Source organism: Pyrus communis, chromosome 9 (assembly GCF_963583255.1).
Source record: "Pyrus communis chromosome 9, drPyrComm1.1, whole genome shotgun sequence".
Taxonomy (NCBI): Eukaryota; Viridiplantae; Streptophyta; class Magnoliopsida; order Rosales; family Rosaceae; genus Pyrus; species Pyrus communis.
Window position 1 is genome coordinate 25,314,133 of NC_084811.1, and position 16,213 is coordinate 25,330,345.

At 38.9% G+C, this 16,213-nt stretch overlaps 4 protein-coding genes across 6 annotated transcripts; 2 read left to right on the forward strand and 2 right to left on the reverse strand.

Moving 5' to 3' along the window:
- The first annotated feature begins 660 nt into the window (after window positions 1–660).
- On the forward strand, window positions 661–3,040 carry LOC137745755 (iron-sulfur assembly protein IscA-like 1, mitochondrial). The gene is made up of 3 exons (XM_068485758.1): window positions 661–1,000; window positions 1,111–1,228; window positions 2,663–3,040. The coding sequence occupies exons 1-3, from the start codon at window positions 811–813 to the stop codon at window positions 2,760–2,762; spliced, it is 408 nt and encodes a 135-aa protein (XP_068341859.1). The 5' UTR covers window positions 661–810; the 3' UTR covers window positions 2,763–3,040.
- Window positions 3,041–3,624: 584 nt separating this feature from the next.
- LOC137744063 (F-box/LRR-repeat protein At1g67190-like) lies at window positions 3,625–6,210 on the forward strand. 3 transcript variants are annotated; one of them, XM_068483925.1, is made up of 3 exons: window positions 3,625–3,950; window positions 4,340–5,477; window positions 5,568–6,210. In XM_068483925.1, the coding sequence occupies exons 2-3, from the start codon at window positions 4,563–4,565 to the stop codon at window positions 5,811–5,813; spliced, it is 1,161 nt and encodes a 386-aa protein (XP_068340026.1). In that variant the 5' UTR covers window positions 3,625–3,950; window positions 4,340–4,562; the 3' UTR covers window positions 5,814–6,210. The 3 variants fall into 3 exon arrangements, with proteins under 3 accessions (XP_068340026.1, XP_068340025.1, XP_068340024.1); XM_068483924.1 differs by having other exon boundaries at window positions 4,429–6,205; XM_068483923.1 differs by having other exon boundaries at window positions 4,340–6,203.
- Window positions 6,211–6,404: 194 nt separating this feature from the next.
- LOC137744584 (NDR1/HIN1-like protein 10) lies at window positions 6,405–10,549 on the reverse strand. The gene is made up of 2 exons (XM_068484361.1): window positions 10,491–10,549; window positions 6,405–7,070 (listed from the first exon to the last, which is right to left on the reverse strand). The coding sequence occupies exons 1-2, from the start codon at window positions 10,547–10,549 to the stop codon at window positions 6,419–6,421; spliced, it is 711 nt and encodes a 236-aa protein (XP_068340462.1). The 3' UTR covers window positions 6,405–6,418.
- Window positions 10,550–15,400: 4,851 nt separating this feature from the next.
- Window positions 15,401–16,018, reverse strand: LOC137744585 (NDR1/HIN1-like protein 3). Its single transcript, XM_068484363.1, has one exon. The coding sequence runs from the start codon at window positions 16,016–16,018 to the stop codon at window positions 15,401–15,403; it is 618 nt and encodes a 205-aa protein (XP_068340464.1).
- Between the last annotated feature and the right edge of the window lie 195 nt (window positions 16,019–16,213).

The window sequence follows — 16,213 nt, forward strand, 5'->3', positions numbered from 1 at the left end:
TGAAATCCTCCTATTAACTTGATGAGTTATTATTAAATTTTAAATCATAACCGTTCAACTTTCAGTACGCTCATTGGTTTTAGATAAAAAACTTGTAGGATGTTATGTTCAGTAATGTCGGTCACTAGTTAACCACATTGTTAGGTTTCACATTAAGTGCGCCACAATGATGACACATAAGGCTACTTACAGTAGATCGAAAATTTTGAATTTAATTCTTGTTTTTTATTTTTTATTTTTTTTTTATGGAATAAAAATTCAAATTTAATTCTTATGAGTTGAATGAAACTCATATTATATAAGAATCAAAATCAAAGTGTCTAAGCGTACTAACTCATATACCACACAAATCGCTATGGAAGGCCTAACGAAACCACAAAAATGTTATTTACCACTTTTACTCGTTACGTTGTTCATTAAGCACAGTAAGAAGAATCTCGCTTAATGGAATAAATTATGTTCAAAACCGACTCAACCTTTTCCGTTACGGGGAGTTCCAATCTTTCCAATTTTGTATGTGACCTTTATGTGACTTCTATCATTAATTGACACGTATTTATAAATTTAACTTACTTTAACATATTACACGTATCAATCAACGATTGAGACTACATGAGCCACACACATAAAATGAGTGCAGCCTATTTTCCGTCGATCAGCGTGTCCACGGAAACATCCAGAATCTCGTTCAGCCGCAACGTGGAGGGGTGCGAAACGACGAAACTACCCCGGCACGAGTTCACCACGGGTTTGTCTTTAGATCGCAGAGAGACATATCTGGGAAGAAGAACAGTCGTTACAATCTCACCGATGGCTTCGCAAATTCTGGCGGCGGCAGCCGAGAGGGTCGGACCGGCGGCAAGGCGACAGGCCGTGAGCTTGACAGACGCGGCGGCGAATCGTATACGGCAGCTCCTAGAGCAGCGCCGGCGGCCATATCTCAAGCTCGGAGTCAAGGCCCGCGGCTGCAACGGCTTGTCCTACACTCTCAATTACGCAGGTACGGCGGCGTTTTGATCCTGATCGTTAAATTTTCTTCTTTTTCTTCAATTTTGATGAGTTGAATTATGAATTTCGTGAATTTATTTGCTCCAATTTGTTCCTGTGTAGATGATAAGGGGAAGTTCGACGAATTGGTGGAGGATAAAGGTGTGAAGGTTTTGATTGATCCGAAGGCTCTGATGCACGTCATAGGAACGAAGATGGATTTTATAGATGATAAACTCAGGTAACTCATCTCTTCCTCTCTCTTTTTTCCCCAATTTTTCCTTTTTTTTTTTTGGGTGGATTTGTGGGAAACTTATTAGCATGTTTGGATTCTGAGAAATTGTTGGGTTTTGATTTGAATTGGGCGTGTGTAAATCTTTGTTTTTTTTAAGGTAGAGAAAATGACCTTGTGCTGTGTTAGAAATGGATTCGTTTTCCATTTTTGTAATTACTTCCAGTGTCAATTTAATATTAGGATGTTAAAATTGCGCATCGTAAGGATAATGGGTCGTCGAATTTCGGATTGAATTTTGTGGAGAATATAGAGTATTTTTTCACTTTGAGATGAACCAAGAGTCTTCGAAAGAGCCAAAAGTGCTTTTGACTACGTTTGGCAGAAAAGCTTCAAAGCGTTTTTTGGGTTGTAGAAGCACTCTTTAGTGCTTTTACTTAAGAGCAGAAGTCGTTCCTACATAGCAATCCCAAATGAGCGCTTGGAACCATATGACAATCAGTAAGCCAATGTGCTGCAATTGACCATTTTTTGGGGGGTGGAAATTTCATATTTATGGTGGGTGTATTGCCATTTATCAACTTTAACATCATCCCAATGGAGCCCCGCTACCTTATACAAGACCTAGACTGATGCTGCTTAGCACTGCTATAAACAACATCAGCTTTAGGTCTTCACCCTCCTTAACTAAGAATATTAAATTTGCCCATAATGTCGCCTTCGCCGATGGTCAGCTTTCCATTCCTGTCCGGACTACTACTGTATGACCATTTCATTGAGACCGACAGATGACCGTGATTTAGGGCACCATCACCTCCACCACTGCTGCCATTAGTACTTCAACCTCTGTTTACTGTTGGATGCGTGTGTTGTGCGCATTCAATGACAAATTGAATGTGCAGTTTAGAAGGGTTTTAGTAAATGCTTCAAGTGGCTTTCCGTGTGCGTGTTAGGAGAGATAATGGTGCATGTTAGAAGGGTTTTAGTGAATGCTTCCAGTGGCTTTCCATGTGCGTGTTAGGAAAGATAATGGTGCACGTTAGAAGGGTTTTAGTGAATGCTTCAAGTGGCTTTTCATGTGCATGTTTAGGAGAGATAAGGGTGCATGTGTGTCCATTTTTACATGAGCAGAAACCAAACCATGAAGAAAGATGATCTGCTAATATTATTTTGCTTGTGTTTTTATCTCGGTATATTTTGTTTGCTTGAAGTTGGGAACCTTAAGCAGCCAAATGGCATGGCATTTATGCCCCTTGTCGATCTGATGATTCGTTGTAAATTTAACCACCTTTCATTTGTTCGTGGGGCAATGGTACAATATGACATGACATGCTTTGGGCATTCTTCTGTTGGTGTTTATGCCGTTGGTTTCACAACTTGCTTTTGCCTTCTTACTCTCACCTTCCTGGTTCCGCTCACACCTAATTTATTTTCTTTTGGCAGGTCTGAGTTCGTATTCATCAATCCCAACTCTAAAGGACAGTGTGGCTGTGGGGAATCTTTCATGACAACAGACGGTAGCGGAGCTACCAAGAAGGTATAAAGAATCGTGTGGCCAGCTTGTGATGAACCAACACTTTGACTGACTAATTATTCGTGTTGGCGCTGGCGTGAGTCATAGTAGCCTCTGCTAACTCGGGTCGTTAAGTTTGCATTCTTCTGTAAAGATGTTCCAATTTTGTTTGGAAGAACACAATGTATATCAATACAATTATGTGCTTCTTGAAATTTTATGAACTTTTGTAATGTCAACATGTAGAAGCTGCTGAATTGTGGAAATTGTGTCGGCGAGATTATCAATATTTTCCCGAACTTTTTTTTACCATTCTTTACTTAATACGTGAAATGGCTTAGATTTGAATTTCATAAATGGCGACTTTGATATCAATTTAATCTCCTACTCTTCGGTGTAATTCTGTCGTTGAATAAAAAAAGGTTATGGATCTTACTTTGCTTTTTTAATATCGATTATAATTTTCTTCGCACTATGAAGCATTTTGTTTTTTAGTGATATGAGCCATGTCGATTATAATTTTCTTCACACTACTAGGCATTTCTATTAATATTGTGTACGAGTTGTTTGTCGTCCACATTCGTTTAATTTTTAATCTCCATGTAGAATATGCTGTCAAATTCCGATATTTTTTCAATTTTCAAACAATTAATAGAATTATGTTAATTATCAGTTGTCTATCGTTCACATTCGTTTAGTTTTTTAATTTTTCTATAGATTATGTTTTGAAATTCTGCTTTTTTTTCAATTCTCCAACAATCAACAGTTGTTAGTCGTCCACGTTTGTCGACAATAACACAGATTGCTGATCTCCTTATGGAATGCAACTTTTTTCGCATTTGTAAGAAGGTGAGGTAGGATATAGGATTCATGTCATGGGGACTCATGTAGCATATTGGATTGGGAAAAAAAATGTAGCATATTTGCATTCCAATTTCAGAAATTAAATTTCCATATTCTCACGCGTAATTACTCTCCACTTTCCCGCACGTGCTAGAAGAAGACCTGGCGGCTTCCCTCTCTTCTCATCGCAGACTCTTCTTCGTCTTCTCCGCGGTCTCGTCTTTCAGACCAAGCAGCTTTTGGCTGGTTCGTTTCTCCACTCGTTTTTCCAAAAGCATCGAATCCTGCATTCAAGTTTCTCCCTTTCTCTGATGAATGGGATGGTAGTGATCCCGTTGACACTTGGAAATTTTGGATTTTGATTTGCTTCCACAGGTAATGCCGCCCTAATTTTCTCTCTGTTTTACCCATTGATTATCTCTGTATTGAGATCATTTTTATTTAATTCCGTTTTTATAGATTTTTGGGTTCTATGTGTTTTTACTCGATTTTTAGTAGATTGATGATAAGCTGTTGAAATTTGTTTGAATAATTGAATTGGGTTTAATTTATTGAGTTTGTTTGCATGGTTTTCCATTGAATTGATGTTGATCCGGTGCAAAATCTGCCAACTTTGGAAATTGTTGACTTGTTTGTAATGCCCAAAGTACTGGATTTTTCCAGTTTCTACTAGCTAATCTTTGCTTTCCATGCTTAATTGTAGTGGCAATTACTGATTGATTAGTGAAAATCCAAAATATTGATCTGAATTTTTACTTGTATAGATGATGTCGTGACAAATCCCGAAAAGATGGCAGATTGGTGTTTGACATGGATGGATCTTGGTTTTTCTTCTGTTTTGTGATAAACCCAGATGGAAGGTTTAACAATTCTGGATGGCTAATTGTGTGGTGAGGATTTCTTTAAAGTTGGCTTCTTAATTTTCATGGGGTACTTTGAACTTTGAGAACAAGAGCTTTCCTCGGTTTTCGTTAATTTATTGGGTATATGGAGCACCTTCCCGTTGAAGTCATAGGTAACATTCTATCCCGGCTAAAAGCTGCCCGAGATGTTGTGATTGCATCTGCGACGTGCAAGAAATGGAGAGAGGCTTGGCGGAATCACCTCCACACTCTTTCTTTCAATTCCAATGATTGGTCCGTCTATCATGATCTGACAACAAGTAGATTGGAAATTCTTATAACTCAAACAATATTCCAAACCACAGCATTGCAGTGTTTGTCAATTTTTATGGATGATGTTGATGAATTTTCAGCCGCCCCAGTGATTGCTTGGCTCATGTATACCCGGGACACCTTGCGGCAACTACATTATAATGTGAGGACTACTCCGAATGTGAATATCATTGAGAAATGCAGTCGGCAGAAGCTTGAAGTCTTGGCATTGGCTCATAATTCTGTAACAGGTGTTGAACCCAGTTATCAGAAATTTCCATGCTTGAAGTCACTTTCGCTAAGTTATGTCAGTATCTCAGCATTGGATTTGAGCCTTTTGCTTACCGCATGTCCAAAACTTCAGAATTTGGCTCTTATTAATCCTGATATTGCCATGTCAGATGCACAGGCAACTATGGAACTTAATAGTCCTTCACTGAAAAATATCTACTTGGAAGCTGTCAGTTTGGATAAGTTCATACTAGAGGCCGATAGCATTGAGAATCTGCACCTGAAAGATTGTACCCTTGAGGTTTTTGAGCTTATTGGTAAGGGGTCACTGAGTGTTTTGAAGATCGATGATGTTAGCGTCCTCCATCTCGATATTGGGGATAACACAGAGAATCTTCAGATTGTGGATGTTAGCAGCTTCACGATCATGTGGCCAAAGTTCTATAACATGATCTCAAAATCATCAAATTTAAAGAGGCTTCGGCTCTGGGGTGTTGTATTTGATGATGAGGATGAGGTGGTGGATTTGGAGACTGTTTCTGTTTGCTTCCCTCAGTTAACCCACTTATCATTAAGTTATGATTTAAGAGATGTTTGTGGCTTGCAGGGGTCATCTTCTTTGGAGAACGTGGTTGTGTTAGAACTCGGATGGACTATAATCAGCGAGCTCTTCTCCGACTGGGTAGCAGGACTTCTAGAAAGATGCCCTAATTTGAAGAAGTTGGTCATTTATGGGCTGGTCTCAGAAGCCAAATCCCATGAAGAGTGCCAAGTTTTAGCAAGCTTCACCTCGTCCATCGTCCGGCTGATGAGAAAATATCTGCATGTAGAGGTTCAGTTTGAATATGAATAAAAGTCCTGCTGACTGCATTGGTGTCTATTCAAATATTGGTTGCACATGATTGTACAATAAGGTACATGGCAGAACTTCACAAGAACACAGATTCTATCATCCTCATATTAATCTGAAAATGGAGACCCCTTAATTTCGTACAAGATTATGCGTGCAGCGTGGTGAGAAAATGTAAATTTACAGATTAATTTTGAAATCAATTTGTCTGTTTATCTCTGGCTTGTGTTTGTTTCATAATATTCAAATGGAAATTTCATATGTTGAAGATTATTTTGGGTTGAAGCCGTTTATGGTACTCTATATGGCTACATTCCTGAATATGGTGCGTAGGTTTGGTATGATCTTGTCGCCCCCTTGCTTGAACAGGTGAGCTCCTCTACTTCCATAATTCAATGTCGGGTTGAGTTTTAATCACTACATGATTGAGTATGAAAAGTATACTTCATCACCTGTTTAGTCGAGATTAGAATAGAGATCCTCATACTGTGGATTGAATTTGTACTTTATATTGTTTGTTTGAATTATGATTTCTTGTATTAATCTCTTTTTAGTTATCTCATAGTATGACTATGTAAAAAACGGGGTCATTTTTTGGACCGAAAATCTCAAATCCGTGCGTAGTCGCTTGGATTTGTGAGGACATGAACATTCCTGCACTTTGTGGCATTGAAACCACTCGGCAATGTTTCGCTTAAACTCAAGGGAACCTTCAGGTTGCAGTTGATGTTGCTAGGACCATAATCTGGTGTCTTGATCTTTCCGAACCTGGCTCTTACCCGAAGAGAAATCTTCACATCAATACTGTAAACACCAGCAGCAGTGTCCAAGTTAAACTGAGAGAGGTCACGTTCTCCAAATACCGCCAACTGCTGACCTTCAACGAGTACATGATTTAAAATGGTCGTGTTCTTATGCCCTTGGTAAAATGGCGCCCAAGGCAGTGTCACATTAGCACACCTCTTTTTCCTATAGTTGGCAAAGACTTGGATGTGGCGGTAATATGTGCCAACCCTTTTGTTGGGGTTTCGGATGGTGATGTTGAGTGCGAGATTGTAGTCGAGAGAATTGTCACTGTTGGTGAAATTGAATTGGGTTAGAGAGGCATTGGAGACGGTGAATTGAGGCTTTTTGGGAAGGAAGATCAACCAGAATATGCACATGGTTAGGACGAGGCAGAGTAAGGCGTTGCAGGGGAAGTAGAGGCAGCGGGGAAAACAAGAAAAATGGTACCAGATGGAGTTGCAGATGAGGTATTGTCTTGTATATAAGACGAAAGGGTGGATTTCGGCTTTTTACTTATGAAAAAGCTTAATCGAGTGCTGACAGCCATTGACAGAAGGTATGTATATCTAGCAATTGACTTTGTTGGAAATGTCAAGAGGAACATCCAAAGAGTCCTTCTGGTCTGGGGGAACTTCCAAAGTTGTTCAATCCGGGTCTCGCCTGATCACCAAAAGAATCGAAATACCTTCTGTTTTGTTGATATAATTAGCTAAACAAATTTATGCAGACGCACTTGGAGGAAAAGGACTTTCGATACTTGCTTGAAGTAGTTCCTTGTAGTTCCCAACCCCTTTAACTTCTCTGCTTGTTTTTCTTTTCTCTGTTTTCTTCACCCATTAACTTATGGTGGACGGACACTCCAGTCGCAGTTGAATATGGCGGATGAGACGAGGGGGAAGGTATGGGAGACTGCAATTTCAGAGTGAGTTGTGACGACTTTTGGTCCCTAGAATAGCATAACGTTTCTAAACTGTAGTTTTATGGGCAGTTTTGACACACCAAGTCGAGTAATTTTTCGGCGTGCAGTAACACCACATTGGCAATGTAAGATGCTCGTCCCTTGATGTTCGCACGTGAATTATTATTTAGTTAAATTTACTCGTGATGTATTGTAAACAAGCTAGATCTCTACAAATGATCATCGCTCCTGGCACTAAAAACTCCTAGTGTCGTTGTTGTGTACATTTTCGGCATTGAAGTATCAGAGTCGGACAAGATTTTAACACTCCCACACTCTGTAGTATTGAAACCACCGGCAGAGGTTTGATTAACAATCAAAGGGACCTTCAGCTTGCACTTGATTTTCCAGTGACGGGCCTGACGGCGTGTAATAGCCTTTCTTGAACTTGCCAAACCTGATTCTTACCGTAACAGCAAGCTGTATATCGATGTTGTATACAGCAGTATCCGAGTTAAAGTTGGAAATGTCGTTTTGCCCAAACACCAACTCGCCTTGCGCTTCAAGAAGTACTTGTTTTTAGACGGTTCAATTTGGGGTCGGGCTGATCACATCCATGATGGTGGTAAGTGTTGGTTCTAACTTGGGCCCTCACTCATCACGCCCTATGTAGGAACTCATAGGGTAAGTATGTTACTCTACGCCCTAGTAGTAGACATGTAAACTGGTCAGTTTTATTGGGTTTGGGTTGGTTTCAATCTGACTCGAGTTAATAGTTTCATTGCTATTTGAAATGTTACTCTTGCATGATCCTGAAAATAGTGGCTTATAGATCGATCTAGGTAAACGTACTAGCAAAGTAATTGTGTGGTCAAGCAAACTAATTGTGTAGTCAAACGATGGAAAGAAAAATAAATTTGTAGACAATTTTGTAAATTAAATGAAATGAAAGTTGATGATTAGATTATTACTTAAGTTTTGATAAACGTGCTTATTTCCTATTGGTGACACATCATTTGGTTTGCAAAATTTGTGTATAAATTTAGTCTTCATAACATTCCTCTCTATAGAATAGAGGTGTGTATGTATTCATAAGAAAAAAGTACTTAATTGAGATGTGTTGAACCTAAAAACTACCAAGCCTACGTGGCGCGCATGGCGAGTAATTAATAAGCTAATTACGTCATTCGGTTGTGTGAGGGACGTGCCAACTCGTCGGTCGAATTTGGCCAGGGAGTAAAATATGTCGATGTGGAGTTGGATGCGCTATTGACTTCTTGATCTTACGACTGTGGCACGTCTCGGCCTTCAGGTTCTAGAGCCTGAAGACAAGGTTGCTAGTTCTGCGAAGTTCAATATCAAATTCGACTTTCAATGTGTCGAATATAGTAACCTAGTAACACCTCAATTCGCCAAGAAGGCTAATGAGATGACTTCTACCAACAATGACTCGAAAATTCTTGTTGATCGAGATTTGGATAAATAACCAGTCGGTCTCGAAGCAGTGCTGTTTATCCAAACTAAAAGTGTTCCTAGGTCGGTTGATTTTACGGCTCTAGTGTTGTTTATCTAAACTGAAGGTGCTCCTCAGTTGGCTGATTCTACGACTCTAGTGCTGTCTATCCAAACTGAAGATGTCACCGGTTGCCTTCATAGTGCTGTCTATCCAAACTGAAGATGTGTCGGCGAGAAGAAAGGGGGAGAGGAAAAAATCTCAGGGATGTTGAGAAGCTTTGCGTATGGAAATTTGTGTGATGATTTGAAGATGCCCTTTCCATTGCCATTGCCTCTGTATTTATGGGAACGCAAAAGTTCAATGACCACATAACAAACTGTTGCCGTAAATCCACATTCACTATAATATTCCTGAGAATATTGTATTTGAAAGCGACCTTATCCACGTACAAGCCATCTTTATCTCCTTATTTTGTTCAAATCAATCCTAATCCAAGTATTTGATGGCCTCCACGTGCTGGAACCAAGGCATGCACTTTTATCTTCTAGCCATGCATCTCAACCAAGGCATCTTGATCTTTCTACCAAGTCTTTCATCTCACTGACCACATCCTGATCCTTATCCAAACAAGAGACTACACACAGCTGATTACTTCACAATTAGATGGATTCCAAATCTTTTAATTAATTCCCACCAAAAAGAGTTTGATTAACTTAACATCCCTCTGATGACATGGTTATCATCCCAATTGCAGTCACGTACAGTTAGAATTTCCATCTTTATCCTATGCAATCTGGAGAGCAATCAAGACTCAATTAAATAATACACATAACAATGTATATTAACACTCATTGCAGCTCTTGGACTCTTTGGTAACCCGCCATGCAACTGATAATTTTTCAATATTGTCACGGTAATTCAACCAAGATAACATTAATCTTCAATATCAAATCCAACGAGCTCATAATTCTACTCATTCTACGGTCTCGATTACTTGGGCCGATAGTGTAAAATTTGGTCTAAACAAGTGTTAGATGAAGTCAACATGTAGTTCCATCCACCGTGCTTTGAGGAGTCCATCGAGATTTAAGGAGTTCAGTTTAGTTTGAAAGTGCTACCTGATTAGGTTCCTTGTTTGTAGGATATATTTTTTGAATATATGTAATCTGTTACTTTTCTGATTTGTATTATTTGATTTTCAAACTTCCTTGTAAATAGGGTTTTCAAACCCTCAGATGTAATCGTGAACCTCTTTTAAATACAAGCATCCCACAGTTGAATGGGTATGGAATCACAATGGAAAACCGGAGTTCTTAAAGTCTTATATGGTTTCTAGAGCTTTTTTTGTCTAACGAAAAATATCCTAGTCATTCTTCTTCCCATCCACGCTTCCATGGCTGAAAATAATATTTCCACTGTTAACGCCAACATTCAAAACACCACCTTTCACCCCTTCTCCACTGTCGTGAATATCAAACTAGATAGAACCAACTACCCACTGTGGTTGACTCAAATGCTTCCTATTTTGAAAAGTAGGAACCTGATGAGGTATGTTGATGGCACGTTGTTGTGTCCCCCAAAACATGTTGATAACTCCATCACTGTGAACTCTGCGTACACAACTTGGGTTCAATAGGATCAAATGATCCTAAGCTGGATAAATGGATCCTTGAATGCATTAGTTTTGTCCGTGGTGGCAAGTAAAATAACTACTCGAGCTACTTGGGAAGCTCTTGAGCAAAGGTATGCATCCACCTCTCAAAATCAAATTTTGTTTCTCAAAAATGAATTAATGCAGAGCAAGAAAGGTGATTTATATGTGGCTGATTACCTAGATCGCATGAATGTGATAGCTGACAACCTAGCTCTTGCCAGGCAATCTGTGTCTGTTGAAGAACTTGTTCAGATTGTGTTGAATAATCTGGGACCATCATTTGAGATAACCATAAGTGCTGCACAAGCTCGGGATACTCCTATTACGTATTCAACTCTTGAATCACTGTTGCTGACTACATAACGTAGAATGACTGAACATCATGTTCCTATTGTGCAAAGTGCTACTGTCAACTCATGTGTGGCTTCCAAAGGCCGTGGTGGTCGTCCTTGTGGTGGTGGGCGAGACAACTCTTTGAACCGTGGTACACCTCAAAGAGGATACAATCCTCGAAACAACAACAATACTCAAAATAACCACGGTAATGGTGAAATGGTGGCTTCATGTGGTGATAGAATTATTTGTCAAATTTGTGGCAAATCAGGTCATCCTGCACTTGGCTGCTACTAGTGAATGAATACTGCTTTTGAAGGAAGGATTCCTGCCAAACGTCACTCAGCCATGACTTCTTCTTCCATCACCCTTAATAAGTAGCATAATGGTTCTTGGCTACTCGACACATGTGCCAACACACATATCACTCTAGAAATTCAGAATTTGGCCAATCCTAAAGAGTATAATGGTAATGATGGTGTGGGAGGTGTAGCTAATAATTTTGGTATTTCTATTGCACATTATGTCTCATATCAACTTGATACTAATGCTTGCTCATTTGCTTGACATGATATTCTCCATTATCCTTCTGCATTAACTAATATCCTCTATGCCTATAGATTTACCTTAGATAATTACCTACTAATTTTTTCACATTTTTTTTCCTTGTTAAGGACCTCAAGACATGGAAGATGCTTTTCCAAGGGAGATGTGAGAATGGGTTGTACCCATTTCCAAATGGCTGTGGACATCTCAAGCATACTGTTTCTGCATTTGTGGGAGTTAGGGTGTCAGTTCAAAGGTGGCATGCTCGTCTTGGCCATCGTGCTAAACCAATAATAAATTTTTTAGTTTCAAATAAGTTGGCACAGATTCATGGTACCTCTAATGTAAGCTTTTGTGAGTCATGTCCTTTAGGTAAAAGCACTAGGCTTCCTTTCAATGTGTCCAATTCTAGGTCTCAATTTCCTTTGCAACTTATCCATTTTGGTGTGTGGTGTTCTCCAAGTAATTCTAATGAAGGTTTTCACTATTATTTGTTATTTGTCGATGACTATTCACTCTTTCTTGGATTTTTCCGATGAAAAACAAATCTGAAGTTTTTGAAATATTTGTGAAATTTAAAGCAAAAGTTGAGAACATGTTTAATCCATTAAAACTCTTCAATGTGATGGAGGTGGTGAATACAAGAGTCATGCTTTCTAACGGTTCTTGGATGTTCATGGCATCTCACAACGTTTTTCTTGCCCTAAACATCCTAAACAAAATGGTTTAGCCGAATGAAAACATCGACACATTGTTGAAACTGAGTCATGCTTTCTCACTCCTTTATGCCAACTAAATTTTGGTTTGATGCATGCTTAACTGCAACTTATCTAATAAACTGGTTACCAACTCATGTACTGTCCAACACATCACCTTTCGAAAAATTATTTCAAAGAAAACCAAAGTATGAGTTGTTAAAAGTTTTTGGTTGTCGTTGTTTTCCTTGGTTAACACCAAACACTCAAAACAAATTGCAACAAAAATCAAAGTCATGTGTTTTCTTGGATATTCATTGAACCATTAAGGATACAAATGCTTAGATATGTCCACGAGACGAATTTATTTGTCTCGCCATGTTCTATTCGATGAGGACTTTTTCCCTTTTAAGGGACTCACATCTTCTTCTAAAAGCGTGGCATTTCCAGGTAACAATTATTTGCTTCACTTATTGTTTACATTTCCATTATCTACCACTTCTCCCGTGACTAATCCTCCAACTAATATTTGTCCACCTCAACAAATATCTTCTCCCTCTAATGTCGTTGATCCCATGGAGTCCCATCCCGATGCTACCACTTCTCACCATATCAAATTCTCACCTGATGTTGTATCTCAGTCCGTCCTATCTTTAGGCCCTACTATGCCCTTAGAACCCTCACTACAATCAAATGAGCAAGTTTAGAAAGTTCTCAACCTGTGCAAGCCATTGTGCCTAGTAATACTAGACATTCTATGACTACACGCTCCAAATGGGGTGAATCCAAAATATGCTACGCATGTTGCAGTTGATAAATTTCTTGTTGAGCCTACATGTTTTAGTCAAGCAGTCAAGCATCAGGAGTGGAGGGACGCTATGATGCAGGAGTTTAATGCCCTACAACGGTGTGGAACCTGGAGTCTAGTTCCATATTGTCCTCATATGAACGTGTTGCCAAATAAATGGGTGTTCAAGCTTAAATGATGAGCAGATGACACTATTGAACGTCATAAAGCTCGATTAATGGCTAATGGATTTCACCAAAAGGCTGGTGTGGATTACACCAAGACTTTTAGTCCAGTGGTTAAACATAGCACCATTCGACTTGTCTTGAGTCTTGCTGTGTCCAAGAAGTGGCTTGTACGCCAGCTTGATGTTTAGAATGTGTTTCTGCATGGTTACTTAAATGAACAGGTTTACATGCGTCAACCATCGGGGTTCACTGACAAACAATTTCCAAATCATGTTTGTAAGTTGCAACGTTCTATTTACGGTCTCAAACAAGCACCTAGGGCTTGGTTCCAATGTTTCTTTGATTTTTTGCTTCAACTGGGGTTTGAAGAGTCTACACCTGATTATAGTTTATTTATGTTCAATAAACGAGGTGTCTATCTTATTCTGTTAATCTATGTAGACGACATTTTAATCATAGGGAACAGTTCTCGTCAAATGGCTCATTTGATTAAGAAACTTGGTAGTTTGTTTGCAATGAAGGATTTGGGGCCCCTGAGTTATTTCCTGGGTATTGAAGTAAAGTATAAAGGTGATTCCATGCATCTTTGTCAGTCTAAATATGCATTGGACCTCATCTCTCGCACTAAATTCACAGAAGCAAAGCCTATTTCTACTCCGGTGTCGTCTCGTCAGAAGTTGAGCGCTTATGTTGGTGATCCTTATGACAATCCTGAGTTGTATCGTAGTATTGTGGGGGCCGATAGTGTAAAATTAGGTCCAAACAAGATGTCAATAATCATACTTTTGGTGACGGGGGTCAATCAACCACCGAAGTCTATGGAAGTTCTATCAGAAATGAAAGGGATTTGTTTCCAAACAGCATAACATACTAACTATGATGCATGGACATGGGGGAAGACCAACGTATCCCGTATCTGACATGCGGGGATACGAATATGTGGGGAGATATGTACGGATACGTGACCGATATGTATTCGAGTCAACAGATACGTTGTTGATTGATGGGATATGCGTATCTTAGTGTTGAGATACGAGTATCCTACTTTTCTTATACGTTTAAACTATAATAAGAGGATAATCACACAAAAAAAATCAAGATAATTACACTTAATCAGCACAGAATCATGATAACTGACAGCTGATTGAGATTAGCTGAGCCGAAACGATTTTGTGTATAAAATTGGGATCAACCTGTTTTTCCTCACTCGAACCTCAGAATCGTCATCGGTAACTGCTCCTGTTGTCTCCGTTTGCAAGTGCTGCATCGTATCTTATGCATCTGCTGGTGAGAACTGGTAATTGGGTTTCGAATTCTATGTTTTCCTGAAGCTTTCTTTTTCTTTTTGTTAATAATATTGATGCTTTTCTACTCGGATGCCTTAACTTTACTTTTCTGTTTTTCTGAAGCCAAACGAAAAGCTTCTTTGCTTTTCTGTTTGCTTATTATAATAATATTATTGTTAGTGGTCTAGAATAATATTATTGCTTTTATTTTTCAATGCAACTATTGTCAAAAGATTTTCAAAGGATCCTACTCTCGGGTCAAGTTTCATTTGTTAAAAATGTTTGAAAATGGGATCGTCTCTTGCAACAAGGTTATTGATGAAGCTCTTGCAGAAATGAAAAAGCTAGTTCGAGAATGAGGGACTCTTTATTTTTATTTTTAAGTCGTTTGGATGTTTTTTTAGTTTTTCAAGTTTGAAGATTAATTTAGTTGTTTAGTGAATTATCTTTTAAAATTTTTGAAGTTTATCGAAATAAATTTGAACTTGAATAGTATATTTGAATGCTTATTTTATAATATTTAGATATATATATATATATATATTTATTTATTTATATTTATATTTATATTATTTTTAATTGCCGTATCCTTGCCGTATCGTGTCTTCATTTTTAGAAATTTGACGTATCTCCGTGTCCTGTTGTATCGTATCGTATCCGCGTATCCGTGTCCGTGTCCATGCATCATAGCATACTAAATACTTCTACTGGAAACTGAATTCTTATTCCAACCAAACAACTGCGGCCTAGTAGTATCTCTGATATGTTTTTATTATCATTCTGTGAGACTATTTCATCGCACACGGTCGTCAGTGATCGCTAAATTCATTTTTTCTTGTTGTGCTTTGTGCTACATATGTACTAAATTGTTTGGCAGTATGGTGAATACTTGTATTATTAATTGAGTTGTTTCATGGAATTTTCATACAATTTTGGGGTAAAAGATCAGAAAATAAAGCGACTAATCACCGGGATTTGAAAAGAGATAAACATTCCAGCACTGTGTAGCCTCGAATGCACTTGGAGATGTTTCATTTGAACTGAAAGGAACCTTCAGCGAGCAGTCAATCTTGTAATATGGCTTGTAATTGGGTGACTTGAACTTTCCGTACCTGGCTCTTACCCGAAGAGCAAGCTTCAAATCAATACTGTAAAGGCCGGCAGCAGCCTCTGAGTTAAACTCCCCAAACACCACCAACTGTTGCCCTTCAACTAGTACATGATTTAAAATTGTTGTGTTCTTATGGCCTTGGTAAAATGGCGCCGAAGGTAATGTCACCATAGCAAACCGCTTTTTTCTATAGTTGGCTATGACCTGGATGCGGCGGTAGTATATGCCAACCCTTCTGTTAGGGTTTCGGATGGTGATGTTGAGCGCGAGGTTGTAGTGGAGGGTGTTGTTATCGTTGGTGAAATTGAATCGGGTAAGAGAGGCATCAGTGACAGTGAATTTCGGCTCTTGAGGATTGAAGATGAAGACGAATATGAGGAGGGCAAGGACGGAGCATAAGATGGTGTTGTAGAATATGCAGAAGCAACATACAACGTTACAGCAGCATCCACCACTCCTTCCAAACATAGCTGAGGACAAAAAAGAAAAGCAAGAAATTTGGGTTATGAGATTACGAGCGGATTATGAAATATATAGCTGAAGATGATCAAGAAAATCGGTGCGGCCAGAAGCTAAAGTCAAGGTCGAACTTGCCAAGTTAATGAAGGAGTGGTACTAGGTAATTAGGTAGCTAGCTTCCGATCCGCTGACTTTGGCAAAGGC

What these genes read in the sequence shown, in the direction of transcription:
- LOC137744584 (XM_068484361.1), bottom strand. Translation starts at nt 10,549, where the DNA reads ATGGAGTTATCAACATGTTTTGGGGGACACAACAACGTGCCATCAACA. An exon ending in CCATCAACATACCTCATCAG is followed by an intron (nt 7,071 to 10,490) that starts GTTCCTACTTTT and finishes CTTATATACAAG; the next exon opens with ACAATACCTCATCTGCAACT.
- LOC137744585 (XM_068484363.1), bottom strand. Translation starts at nt 16,018, where the DNA reads ATGTTTGGAAGGAGTGGTGGATGCTGCTGTAACGTTGTATGTTGCTTC.
- LOC137745755 (XM_068485758.1), top strand. Translation starts at nt 811, where the DNA reads ATGGCTTCGCAAATTCTGGCGGCGGCAGCCGAGAGGGTCGGACCGGCG. An exon ending in CTACACTCTCAATTACGCAG is followed by an intron (nt 1,001 to 1,110) that starts GTACGGCGGCGT and finishes GTTCCTGTGTAG; the next exon opens with ATGATAAGGGGAAGTTCGAC. An exon ending in TTTATAGATGATAAACTCAG is followed by an intron (nt 1,229 to 2,662) that starts GTAACTCATCTC and finishes TTCTTTTGGCAG; the next exon opens with GTCTGAGTTCGTATTCATCA.
- LOC137744063 (XM_068483924.1), top strand. Translation starts at nt 4,563, where the DNA reads ATGGAGCACCTTCCCGTTGAAGTCATAGGTAACATTCTATCCCGGCTA.